This window comes from Patella vulgata, chromosome 4 (assembly GCF_932274485.2).
Source record: "Patella vulgata chromosome 4, xgPatVulg1.2, whole genome shotgun sequence".
NCBI lineage: Eukaryota > Metazoa > Mollusca > Gastropoda > Patellidae > Patella > Patella vulgata.
This window is the reverse complement of record NC_065882.2, coordinates 64,931,610-64,946,481: the sequence shown is the minus strand read 5'-3', so window position 1 is coordinate 64,946,481 and position 14,872 is coordinate 64,931,610. Positions and strand designations below refer to the sequence as shown.

General features: G+C 31.4%; 1 protein-coding gene across 5 annotated transcripts in view; it reads right to left on the bottom strand.

Annotated features, from left to right (window-relative positions):
• Positions 1 to 1,624: 1,624 nt before the first annotated feature.
• The window catches only part of LOC126818786 (phosphatase and actin regulator 4B), a 62,869-nt gene continuing 49,621 nt past the window's right edge, over positions 1,625 to 14,872 (bottom strand). For all 5 annotated transcript variants that reach the window (XM_050546351.2, XM_050546353.1, XM_050546352.2 and 2 more), the window contains 10 exons: positions 14,017 to 14,253; positions 13,051 to 13,251; positions 11,770 to 12,061; positions 10,970 to 11,121; positions 10,158 to 10,314; positions 9,241 to 9,296; positions 8,982 to 9,043; positions 8,685 to 8,822; positions 7,591 to 7,667; positions 1,625 to 6,410 (listed from right to left, as the gene is read on the bottom strand). In XM_050546351.2, coding sequence (XP_050402308.1) covers positions 6,395 to 6,410; positions 7,591 to 7,667; positions 8,685 to 8,822; positions 8,982 to 9,043; positions 9,241 to 9,296; positions 10,158 to 10,314; positions 10,970 to 11,121; positions 11,770 to 12,061; positions 13,051 to 13,251; positions 14,017 to 14,253 — 1,388 coding nt within the window. In that variant the 3' untranslated portion in view covers positions 1,625 to 6,394. The remainder of the gene's footprint in view (positions 6,411 to 7,590; positions 7,668 to 8,684; positions 8,823 to 8,981; positions 9,044 to 9,240; positions 9,297 to 10,157; positions 10,315 to 10,969; positions 11,122 to 11,769; positions 12,062 to 13,050; positions 13,252 to 14,016; positions 14,254 to 14,872) is intronic.

Here is a 14,872-nt window from a genome sequence, read left to right as displayed (position 1 = left end):
CCACTGATCATAAGGTGTTTTGTCTATGACTTTTCGGGAATTTTTTTGAATGTTTCAACAGACTTTTTACATTTGTCAAATACATGCATTAGTTTTAGTCAATTTTATATCTGGAAAATATGAAATACATCTTTTTGTTTCTTTATGGAAATCCACAACTAATAGACCACGATCTACAATCTATTTCGGTAGACGATTTCTGTTATAGGTTTCAATTAGCGTTCAAATTTGGGGACGCTTAATTTTCCACCACTGAGAATTAAGGAAATTATTTGATTTGTTAGAGATCAAAGAGAACTAGAATAACGCGTGCACCTGTTACTGTGGTTAAGGACAGCTACAAGGACAAAGATGTTAGTTTCATGTATCATCTAGTCCATCTGTCATAAACCATTCTATCATTATACGACACGGGTTATAGTGCAGCTACTAAAATCAATAAGACGCAATCAATCATTGATCAACCACCAGACAAAACATCATATAGTTGTTGACGTGTAGACAAGGGTTTGTTTACAATATCGGTTTCTACAGGCTACCGGTCGATGTGTTATTATCTGGTGCAAGCTTATTTTGGTTTGATCCGCCACTCTAAATTTATCCCCTACCATACTAAAATATTAAAAGTCCAATTATAGTTGAGATGCATGATAAATGATTTTCAAATATGTAATTACTTAAATATTACTACATGTATTTCCAAACCATCATAAATCATTCATCATACCTGGGGCCATCTTCGCTAGCCAACATAGGCGTACAGGGAAATTTTTGACTGGGGGGGCGGTGGTGGTTGGTGCCCAAAAAATGTAGTTGGGTTCTTAGTATGTTACATAATAATAATAAATTCGCTGTTAAATTAGACACATTCAAGAACACAATATTTTTTTTATACAACTTTTACAAAGTAAAATTGTGTGCCCAAATTTTCCGAGTATTTGGTGCTAGCCAAGGACCGTAACCCTGAGGCTGGATAAAGACACAATTTTAGGGGCTGCAACCTAGGGGACTTTGTCAGCTGCAAGGACTCCAAAGATTGTGATAAATTATTGAATTAATATAAGTATTCGAAATAATCTGTTTAAAAAAGGGCAATTCAATTAATATCCTGTAGGGAACATAGTCAAAACTTTTTGGCCAGTGTTTAAAAATTTCCTAGACTGGGGGCCTTATAATACTTGGTGCCTACAAAATCTTAATCTGGCTCTGTGAATCATAATGAAAAATTTAAAATGCAAAAGGATGGAGTTCATACAGTTCCTTATCTTAGGAATCGGTTTTACTAATGGTCATTCCTCAATAATTCCCCGTCATAAATCTGATGTGTTTGGAATTTGTATAGAGTGCTATTTTATTCTAATACATCTATATGCTAAATGTCTATCTTAAATTTCATATGACTGACAGTATGTTAATCTGCAAGTAATTAAAAATTGCACTGAATTGTTGAATTGGGAGCTACAGAACTCTCTGATCACCATTCAATCGTAAACATTATAGTGATTGAATATTTAAAACCTGTTTTTTTCGTATCTTATACCAAAACATGGCACACTAATATCCTTCACTTTGAAAATATGGATAGTTCATATACAAATACATTCCAGGGCCATAAAATAAAAACTTTTTTTTTCTGAGTGTTAAAATGTAATTTATTTCCACCATAAAAAACAGGCACAGCACTTTGCATGTCAATGAGTATGTACAATGCCTTAGTTTACTAGTGGAGACTCTCTTGTATATACGAGAGATTTATATTTATAACAATCATGGGTTGTTTTTTTTTTTACTCTTCTTAATAAACAAACAAAGACAATCAGCACAAAATGAGATAGAAATTTTACAGCCATACATACATTTCTACAAAACCCCTAGATTCAAATAGTAGAGGCAGATAGATATACAAGTTTCTCTACTTACAAAAATATATATACAAAATTAAAAATGAAATTTGCAAATTTGGGTACATCATGGATGTCAATCATACATATGTTATTATCATACAAATGAAATAATTTTATATGGAACATTTCAAGAGGAGAGAGAAATAACAAACTATTTAATTAAAACTGTTTTTAAATTGTACCGGTAACCTCAAAATAATTGATTGTATGAAACACACTTAATCAGACTATTTCTAGATTAATTGATAAAATTATCTGTAACAATTTTTAATATTAATGGAATAACTGAATGAATTCGAGCCACCGTTTTTTTTTGTTTTTTTTTGTGTTTACACCAAAGCTCCATCCACAGAAATATTCCCATATCCTATTGAAATACAAAATATTTTTAATTGTTCAGGGGCGAAAAAAAATTAAGCTGCCATATTGTATCCCATTCCATTTGTATAATGAATATAAAGTTATGCTTATTAAAATGCACATAGGTAGGAATAAATATATATCTATTTGATTGTTAATATAAATATACATCGTTGATGAGGATAAATTCAAGTTTCCTTTCATCTAACAACAAACTTGTATTTTTCCTTTTAACCTGCTAACACAAATTTTGGATAAAATATCACAAGGCAGTGTTCCCATTGGCAACAGTATCGTATAACTTAATTATTGCTTAATTTCCCTCTGAAAATGGTCTATTGTCGGTTAAGAATTTTTTGACAAAAAGAAAACAATAAGTTGACAATTGTGTAAGTATATTATAAGTATTTTCTAATAATAAAATAACCCCTTTTACAACAATCGTAAAGTTACCATTTTCCAAGAGTTTGTTTTCTAATAAATGATTAGTAATACATTAAACAATTTTAGATTATTGTAAATTTACCATTTTCAAGGATTCTGATTTTTGAATGAATAATTTCAAGATACATTAAACAACTTAAGATAACTGTTAGTTTACCATTTTCCAAGAGTCTGATTTGTTAATGTATATAGCTATTATTAATTTACCATTATTTCCCTACACATAATGGACGAAGTGTCATTTTCCAAGAGTCTGATTTGTTAATGTATATAGCTATTATTAATTTACCATTATTTCCCTACACATAATAGACGAAGTGTCATTTTCCAAGAGTCTGATTTCTTAATGAATATAGCTATTATTAATTTACTATGATTTCCCATAAAACCTAAGCATAATCGACAAAGTGTCATTTTCCAAGAGTCTGATTTCTAAATGAATTATGTTAAGATACATTACAAATTCAAACAAATATGACATTATAAAATGAATAACAATAAAGAATATTAAATAAAGATATTTAAAATGGCACCTTATATAATCTGTATACATCTGATTTAAGCAACATTTATTTATAGAAGATCGGGGTTAAAAAATATGTAGGCATCTTATAACGGGGTATACAGTTTCTCTAATATAAAATGGTTGCTTTTTATAGACAAAAAACCCTTAAAATGGTGAATAGCGCTGAAGATGTATCTTCCATTTATAACATGCATTTCTGGGTTCTAAATTAATTTGTATAATAAGAATGAGGGATCTATGTTTAATTTTGGCTTACATTTTGTTAATCTTCAATTTTTAATAGCACTTAGTTTAGGGTGTAAATAAGGAAGAAATTAAAGAAGCCTGTTGAATATATTTAGAACCTAGCCTATAAAGACATCTTTTGAATAAACCTAGAACCTTGCCTATAAAGAAAACCTTTTATACAAATGAAGAATATTAACACAGCCCTATTGAAACAATGTTTCATGTCTTATATCATAGTATATTATATATACATCTTACATATTAGAACCATAGACACAGGGTAGTACTTTATTAAGATAAATATTTATCTACAAGTCTATGCAATTAGCCTTATTATATATCTAGACTTGAGATCCAATATTTATCAAATATAGTCCCTTTGATTTACACTGATGAATTAAGTCATTGATTCAATATTCCATAACCAGTCCATATCCATGATGTATGCATAATAACCATTACCATAGAGTAATTTCAGAAAATAACAATTCAATGACCCATCAACTCAAAACATTTTCAGAGATTTTAAGATATATTTCAGAATGTATAACATTGAATTCCCTAATCTGGAAACAAGAACTTGTCACTTTTTAAAAATTTCAAATAGATGTTTTAATAAGTAAGTGCGTATTATATGGACCAGCAACCGAGCATGCCATGATTGCCGCCATCTTGGAATTGTGATGTCATTTCAAAAATGGATGCACAGTTGTCAAAGGATGATATATTCCAAGTTTCATGTCAGTCGTATTTGAATTGATGGATCCATAGGCTTTTATCAAAAAGTATCGTCTACAAGGACAACAACATGAGTGGCGCTTGGAGACCAGTTCATGGTCCACAAATTTGGCCATAAATAACTTTTGAATAGACTAGAGAAGACTGTGTATAATATTCTAGAATAACTCTATGGTAATTATTTTTTTTAACAAAGATATTGCGAGATAAAAATAATTCTCTATCTATAATCTATACTTTTATACACAATTTTACTCTATTATTTTAACAGAATATTTTACAATGTCCAACTATACAACAAAATATGAACACAATTTATATAATAATAATAATAATAAATCACTAGTTTAAAACAAAAGAAAGTTTATTTGACAGGACATAGGAAGCCAACTAGTCACTAATTAATTTTAAATGCATTCATAGAAATCCTCAAAATCTTAGTACGTCTTTCTACTTGAATACAAAGCCTACATAGAAATGCTACACCAATCACAATTTTAAGGAAAATACTATTACGTTTACTGCTGAGTGATGTTTTTATTAAGATTCTCTAGGCTTTATCAGTAATAAACAGCAATTGGATTTTCTAAAATTGTGACCTGTGTACTTACAGTTCCATTACTAAATGCCACTGAAACAATATATAAAAAATATATACGAATTGATCAGTTTGGTAAATATCTCCCAGAACTAGATTACGCTTCAATTTTATGGTAAAACCAAGTTCAGTGACATTCAGCATGAAAACACGAAGATTGATCAAATCACAAAACACGAAACCAAAATATCTGACATCTGAAACAGAGGGAAATTTCTAAATATATGCACATTGATAAACTAAGTTTCATTCTCATTAAGAAAGTCAAACAGACAAATAAATTTACACATATAATTATACTGGCAAATAGAATATAATAAACAAAGCACTATATTAACTGATTTTTATGCCAGTTTTATTGGACACTCAAAGACACAAATAAGAAAGAACTAACAAAATCGAATATATTGGTCAAATGTTAGTATGCTTTAAAAAATATTTGAAAAATATTTGTTCATAAAGAAAACAGATGAACACCAAATCTTTCTATTTATTTTAGTCACTTATGGCTATATTTAAAAGAATTTGTTTTAATGGCATTAATTGAGATATTTTTTTTAAGAAAATATGAAGATGTATTGGAATCTATATACAAATAAGACAAAGAGGAGGGTTACATAATAGGCTAAATGTAGTTTTGTTCAAATAACTTGTAATAAGATTTTTTAATTATTATTTTGATCTTTCAGTTACTGGCTAAATGAAATCTTTGAATAATATCTTGAAGACGTGTAATTCAGACTAGATTTTTCAAAATGTATCCTATAAACTCATCAAGTTTATTTTAAGAGAACATTTTGCCCGACCATGCTATTTTTCCAAATTCTATTATATGTCTTCCGAATTACAGTTATTCTCAAGTTGTTTATGTTTGAATAGGAACTGATATTACCAGTTAGAAGATTAAATATATACATTACTTATGGCTAAGTTCGGGATATTTGAATGCATGTATTTCTATCACCTTATTTTGTTTAAATACTATAATTTAGAGGGACCAGCCCTAGGATAAAACTTGTAAATATATGGAACTAGAACAACTAACTACATTAATTATCATAATGTGTTAATTAAAACACCTCATAACAAAATAATTAATTAACTTTCTTAATCTCTATTAACTGCCATACACAGTCACAGTCCTTCACATCTATGTAACTATGTTTTTAAAATAAAATGCAAAGCGTGTAAAAACCCAATTTTGTGTGAAAACCCCCCATATTGTGTGTACTTTTTTTTAAAGAATTAAAATATATTGTTTAAAATTATATTTCTGAGGACATTATAGTGTCTAGGGCTTGAGAAATAATAGATTAATATTGAGCGTTCTATTCGAAAAAGACCCCAGATAGACAGCAGTTTGAATCCTTCAGTATAGAAGCTTTGAGCACTGATACCGTCCAGTTAGAAATACGGACCATTATTGTGTCCAAACTGTATTCCACAGGTTTGTTACAATTTCTCTTCTTTAACCACTCTCCTAGTTAACTTGAGAATCGTAAGATAAAGGGGGTTAGATCAGAGTCACTGATCTTTAGATTTAGTAGTACCAGTTGGACTGTTGGCAGAGTTATCTCCCATTACTAAAAACTGTATTCAGGGACGATGAAATCTGAAAGTATATAAAAAAGCATTGTAAATAACATCTTTTTATTACAAAATTTATATGTGGTATGAGGTTTAACATCAACCAACAATAAACCTACTGTATTATAATACCCTTTAAACGGTAAAACTGGGTTGATACCAAAAAACTAATAGCGTGGGTTACCAGATTTATGTACGGACTCACAAGATTGGACACGTCGGATGATGTACAGTCCTTTTAACAAGTGAGACTAGGCTTGAAAAAATGCAATATTTTAGTCTTTTACTGTGGTCATGGCTATACTCAAGAATCTTTCCACCACTCAGATTAGATGTGTACAGTGAACATGTTGGTAACTAGGGTCACAGTGTTCAGTGAGAAGGTCTCACCAACTAGGAGGTCCATGGTGCGATCTTGATGTTGACAGAGAAAGTTGCTCAGGATTTTCAAGTATCAGCTGTGCAGGACAGAAACATTGACAAGGAACAGTGCCTAGTAGTTTGGATAGGAGGAAAAACCAAGGTATATTGTAGACATTGACATGCATATAAAAGAACCCTTGGCAATTGAAATTTGCTAAAGGAGTAGGTGAAACACTGCTGTTCAGACAAAATTTCTCTCATAGCACACTGCATGGATTATGATCATATTTCTTATCCCGGTTGATGCAGAAATTTAGGGTGTTAAAGGCTCAATACCACTCTTGTTGTAACTGAATAATATGTCCCAATCTTTATTCTGGTCAACAAATTGTACTATTTTACAATATTTCAATTAATTGATGATACAAATTCCATCTTAAAACACCTAATTTAAAAAATTGGAAAAAATTCAACTAAATGATTTGAAAAGCCTGACGTAAAGCTTCTCAAATGTTACTTGGATTTAAAAATATTTTTGAACCCTCTGGACAAGTAAAATAGGATTTAATGCATAATTTACACAACAGGTAGGACACTAACACATCTAGTACTTAGAATAAGGGTATTTTTTATTTTCTGGAGCTGTCAACCCAGCAAGAGTGTTATTGTCCCTTTAAACACCATTTCATTTCATTTCATGTTACTATATTACTATAGACAAAGTATAGTGTGGAAAGAAATTGTTGGACAGATTCTCCAATCATGTGAAGGGCATTCTAGTTACAAATACAGTTTTCTTTTTACTGCAGTCAAGTAAACATGTTCAATATTGTACAACCTACCTTGTTAAATGTCTACTATCATCATGAACGTCCATTTCTTTACTTTTAAATTCATTTAATTCTTTTCTAATTACAGCCTGAAATTTTAACAAAAAACATAATAATTTAATAAAATGTAATTTGACAATTTATCAAAACTAGAATTAGAATTGAAATAACAAAGGTTTGTGGTTGTATTTATAAAAGTACAAAAGCAATTATTAACTATGCGAACGTCCAATTAAATGGGAAGTGGTATGAGATGTTCGATATAAGAGTAGCATTCTATTATTCATACATTGAAACTAGGAGCACATTTCATGAAGCGAGAGAGAGAGAAATGGGGTTTAGCATCCACTCGACATAAACTAGGTCATTTCGGGACTAGCACATGGTCTAATTTTATTTCAACAATTCGTTTGCACGTAGGGGTCTTTAGCGGTGGGAGGAAACCGGAGGACCCGGAGAAAACCCACGAGATTGGACAGGCGACCCTTCTCCTTGCCACGTACAACCGGGGAATCGAAACCACGGCAGTTGACTCAATGGCAGACCTTATGATACAGCGTGCACATGCTAACCATTCGGCATCCAACCCCGTTTCATGAAGCACTTACGTTAAATAGAGTTTCATTTATGTACGTTCAAGGCTTATATGCGCTTTGGGAAACTGGACCATGGTTGGTCTGACTAAACACATAATCTTAAATCATGCAAATATGTTACCTAGTGGTCACATCAAACAATGATATTACTATTCAAGTACATGTAATCCTTTTCATACAATTTCTGATTTCCAGAAATTGTGACCCTTTCAAATCAACATATTTTTTTTATATCTGTACATTTATTTTGGAATATTAGTTGAATATTTTATATGATTATATTCCATTAGTTTAATAGACATCAAATATTTTTTTTATATCTGTACATTTATTTTGGAATATTAGTTGAATATTTTATATGATTATATTCCATTAGTTTAATAGACATCAAATAATGTCATGAAAAACTATACAAGTGTGATCATTTAAGTCGTTGTGTGAGCACTATATACTGCCCCTTTGGATAACAAAACATCTTCATCGAATTAAGATTATTCAATGGAAGCCTACCTTATCTTTTGGAGTTAATCTTGTCCATGGTTTATCAGCTCTCCTATCATATTCATGAGCATCTGTCATTTCTATATAATCATTGAATTTAATAATCTTTTTCTCTTTTAATTCCTCTACACTTGGTCGGAAACTTAACTAAAATTAACACAATATATAAATAAAGACAATTAGCAAAGCTATTTCACTTTCTATTCCCATCTCTGTGCATCAATTACTATAAAGAGATAATTTACTATAAATTGTTTGATCTTTTGTGTAAAATATGGAAGCTGAAACTATATAAACTAAACCAACCTTCCTAATTAAGAATCTTTTCTTTTCTTCTTTAGTCATTATTCTTTCTTCTGTTGACTGAGCTAAAATACAATAATAAACAATTAATTACCCTCATTAAACTACCACAACAATATTATCAAGATTTTTTATTTAAAATCAAATCATATAGCACCAGATATAAGATACTTCTGTTAATATAAGATAATTTACTTAAAAAAACATAATTATAAAAGATTAACTAATTTAATTAAAGAACACCTAATTATAATACACTTACTGTGGAGAATATTTTTTTGTTCTAACTCTTCCTGAGTTGGACGTAAACTTAACCGCCTACAAAATAAAATCAAATATATAGAGTAATGTAAATTATCTCCCTTATGAAGTCGTAAAACTGGATAATCTGGTTTCAATCCCTGTAAAACTATGTCACTGATCTCACCCACACTGTTAGGTCTTTATATGGAGTGATATATTACCACTAGATATTACGTTAGGTGAGATTTTACGCAATATAATAATACTATAACACCTTTAATGATACGAAGATCGTAAGGGATGACAGCAGAATTATATCAGGTGAGATTTTACGCAATATAATATTACTACTACTACTACACCTTTTTATGATGTGTAGATCATATGGGATGATGGCAGATATAATTAATATGTTATTTATGGACTGAAATCACAAAAAATAATCTAGGAAAGGCACTAAAGGAATGGGGATTAACCTCTTGTACATGTGAAGACAGCACTTCAAAGTAATTTTGAGTCTAACAATATCATAATATATTTTACTACTATGGCTATGTGTGTAATGCAAGGGGGAGAACTTTGTCTGGATAGTGACCTGCTCACCCACATTTCTTTGAATTCCAAGATATTTTTTCTGCTATATGCACAACTTGACAGACCTACAGGATTTACACACGATAATTAAGAACCAGGCTTGATCTATAGTGACTGATCCATGTATGTATTTGATATATTAATAACATCTGCCTGGATCTATTCATTTGATTTAAGATTTATTTATTTATTGCTTACAATGTCAGTGTAGTTTGTGTCTTGTCTACGGGTTTGTCTGTTTTTCTGTCCTCTTGTACTTACTATTAGTAATAACTGGATCAAGTTCACACCCCATTCCTACAATGAAATATCACATAATAAATAAACAAACGTAAAACTTACCTTGTCAATTTAGTTCCTATAGCTTCTTTACTTTCTTGTTTTTCCCTGTCAGACTGATTTGGAATGATATTTTTTTCTATTAAATCTTTTTGGGTTGGTCTGTTGCTTAAAAACCGGGCCAAGCTATCTTGTCGGGCTACTTTTGATGCCAAACTACCTGTTTACAAAATAACAAGTTACATAGTATTTATCAGATTTACGGTACACATTACAACTGGGATAGGTCGCTTTTTATTATTGTTTTCTTATTCAGAGGAATGGCATATCAATTAGCAATGAATAATTAATTGCATGCACATCTGCACTGTCTGAACTATGATCAGTAGAATGTGCAGCAGCACAAATGTTCAAGAAAAAAATTATTTATATACTAATAGAAACATTATATCAATACTGATGTATGTAATTTAAAATTATTATTTTCTCAGGTGTGCATAATAATTCACAGAACTCAATTTGATGTTTAATGGGCAACAGAAATTGAATTCATGATTCTACAGGCATTAAGAAATTATCTCCCTTTAATGATAAATTGCTACTCTAATTTCCACTACAAAGATAGGAAATAAATGTTTAATTCAAAGAATCTCCAATAAGTAACTCTACACATTCTGGAAACTACTAGATTCATCAATGGAGGATACTGTAACATATAAAATTAATTGCCAGCAAGAAATTAATGTACAGGTTCGGCAATTGCATTTATTTTATAAAATGAAGCATGCTAGAGTAATTAATATCGTCTAACGGTATAATCAAATTAAATGATCATAACTTGCCTTAAGGTGTAATAAAGTTTAAACTACACTTACTTTCTTCATTATCATCATCATCTTTATAATGTATTTCACCATCTTCAGAATCGGAATCACTTTGTAAATTATCATAATCTGGGGGATTAAAGGTATCTGGTGGGGCAGGTGATGGTGTCCGTTCAGGAATATTTTCCTTGTTATCCTCATTGCTACAAGAAAACAAGATTTTTATCATAAAAACAATTCCACCATAACTAAATGAATGATGCACATATCTCAGAATACATAAAATCTCATTCTAGTCTCGTATTCCTTCCTACTTGGAGAAATGAAGATGGGCATTCGTCATGTATTGTCTTATGAGGGAAATTTTACTCGGACAGCTACACTACGACCCAGTCTTATTTCAAATTCCAACTACCAAGGGTTCTTTTAAGTGCACGCCAATATGTACAAGGGACCTCGGTTTTTCATCCCATCCGAATGACGAAATGTTGTACCTTGCCAGGCCCATCATCCTGCACCACTGACAATGGTGAATCACACCCGAATTTCACGATGGACTTTCTCTGCAAACACTGGAATTGAACATGGGATCTCCAGGTTATCGACCCAACATCTTACTCACTGAGCCACTGCGACTCCCCCCACTTGAAAATATTCTTATTTTCCTATCATACAGATGCATACACTGGAAATATCAACCTTATACCACATCAAAACAGTTCAAATGATACTCGATAGTTCACCAGTTACTAGGGAAGCATCTTGAAGATTCCCCTCAATTCTTAGTAGAATTTTAACTGGCTGAAAAAAAAAATCAAAACGACTGAAATTTAATAATTTGTTTAACTTACTGATTGAGTTGTACTTTATTTTGAGGTATAAGAAAAGTCGCCGTGGGCTGTGGCGAGGCTCGGCCAGAGAAAGACACATGGGAAGGGTTGAGAGTAGAGGTGTCAATGGGTCGTGTTAAACTAGATGTCAACGAAGCCATAACACCGTCTGGGTATTTTTTCTTCAGTGCACTTTTCTTGGGTAAACTACGGAGATCAGGTTCACTGGCTGGTATGGCATCGTAAGGTGAGTTAGGATCAGCAATGATGTAAGCCATGGGATCGTCATAATCTCCTGTACCATCATTGTAGCCTAAAATAATAATACATACAATTTAATTCCACATACATGTATAAACATTCAGTTTCAAATAGAGTCCAAAATATCAAACCTTTCCCAGTTTGTTATACATGTTTGCCAAGGAAGGCCTAGAAACTTTAGAACATTCATCATTTGTGTTGCTTCATGCCCGCTTTTACCAAGGGGGATGTATCGCAGACAAGTTTTCCTAGGCTCATCTCGCGTAGGTTGGAGATAGATGAGCGATTGAACATTTTTTTTTTAATGCCTCCATTTCCTTGATTGTTTGTACCTTTTGTGATACAGTGTTCAATAGTGCTGTTAAGGACCATTCATAAAGTTCTTCTAAAGGTGGTGCTCCTGTGTAAAAGTAGAATAAAGTAATGCCTAATCTGGACTGATGAGGTGATGGCTTGCAAGCACAATTTGGCCCACAAACCCTAGACCCTGTTTATTGAGGCTAAGTATGAATCACCAATGGTGAGTACTTAATCTCCTCTCTAAATTTTGGGATGATAAAAGGTTTAATACACAATAAACTATATGTAAAGAACAATCCTTCAGCTTTTGTTTAACAGTTTAACAAGTTTCTGTGTTTGTGGCAAATGTATTCTTTAATTGAAATCTTTAGAAATCTTCATGATAAATACTAGAGCTTTAGAAATCTTAATGATAAATACTACAGTTTTACAAATCTTCATGATAAATACTAGAGCTTTAGAAATCTTAATGATAAATGGTACAGTTTTAGAAATCTTAATGATAAATGGTACAGTTTTAGAAATCTTAATGATAAATGGTACAGTTTTTAGAAATCTAAATAATAAATGGTACAGTTTTAGAAATCTTAATGATAAATGGTACAGTTTTTAGAAATCTTAATGATACATGGTACAGTTTTAGAAATCTTAATGATAAATACTAGAGCTTTAGAAATCATAATGATAAATGGTACAGTTTTTAGAAATCTTAATGATAAATGGTACAGTTTTTAAACCTACCATCATTAGCTGGTAATGTGGTTTCTGCTACAGTTTCAACATGACCCCATCTAACAGTGGTCTGTTCTGGTTGTGGTATATTAGGTGAAACTGTCACTGATGATGGCGAGGATAATTCCACTAATGGCGCAGGAGGTGGAGGTTCTGCAGAAGGAGGCACCACAGGATGAAATATGACAGGCCTTACATGAGCTGATGATACTGTAAAATATTAGAGAAATACATTTTCAAAGATTTATTCCTACAAGCTGAAATACATTTTCAAAGATTTGTTCCTACAAGCATAATTAGGTCATCTGTTTGACCCACACAACCTATTTTTATTTGAAAGTATTATATTTCTAATGTCCAGGAAAAATAGAATTATAAAAACTAATTGCATAATAAGCCCAAAATAAATTAATATTGTTAATTATTACAAACTGTCAACAAGCATTAAAATATTAGTGTGTGTTACCGTCAAAGGTTGTATATATTTTCTAATCAATCATTGTGTACTTAAGATCGCGATTGTCAAAGGAAATAAATACAGACAATATTAGATGTCCTACTGATAATTTTGCATTAATGATTTTGTTCTTAAAATTTTAAGAATACTGGAATAAAAGTCAAAGAATAACTTGATACAAATCTTAAAATACATGCAGTACTTAATAGATTCGGTCCACTAAAACAGCCAACAGATGCCAGACAAAACAATGGAAGAACAAGACAAAACTTAAACTTTATAAGAAATAGCTTCTCGTATAAATGTATTATTTGTTTTATTTGAGTACAGTAGCAGTTTTAACATTTAAATATAATAATGATATTCTCAGTAAAGAGACCTGAAGGGTATTTTTATTCTGATTATTGACTTCTTCCTATTTAGATGAGTTGAGTGAAATTTCCAATTTGTTATCCCTTCTAGCTGCCTATATTTATCTGTAACTGATTGTCGAGGAATTATATAAATATTTAACTTACCTGTGGTATTAATACTAGTGACTGTTATTTCTGCTTGTGTAGTTAACGATGATGATGATACAGGCAGAGAATTATCAGGTGCTTTTATAGAAACTTTAACATCATTTTCATTAATTTTAGGGATTTCCCGAGCTTCAGGTCCACCATTACTAGTTACCATAGCGATAGCTGCTGCGCCATCTATATGCTTATTATTTTCAGCTTCGGCAGCTTCAATTGTTTCTTCCTCAACAGCTTCTGTAAAATAATAGTTATTTGAAATGAATATTAACATCTCAATTTTTGTTGACGACCATGTAAGTACATGTACTATATGTATGGTTAAGTCTGCGTGGAGAATTCCCACGACTTCTAAATCAAATGATGCGTCTGTTGAATTTCAATGTAGACTTATGACACTGCACACAAGTGCACCAATTTTACGTAGGTAGATATGTTTTATATGGGAAGATATGCCTTCAGTTAATAATGTACCAGATGTCGTCACACAAAATTACAAGTTGCCATTAACAAACACATCGTTATCTATCTATCCATCTATTCATAGTACACTGCCTCTAATATAATACAAATGTAAACACTGCATCATCGCAAAAACACATAACATCTACATCCAAATACCAGACACCTACAGATCTAGTTTAACAAAGATTGGTTAAGCCATTATGTTTATTTTCAACAACACACCTTCTGCGTAGATTAATTGTTTGGATCAGGAATATACTACATGTCCATGCCAATAATCGGATTATAATGAGATCATTTGGCACACCTAACATGCTATTAATACTAGCATGTTTCGGTACCATTCCATCATTACACTTATATTGATTGGAACTATTTTATGGTACATTGA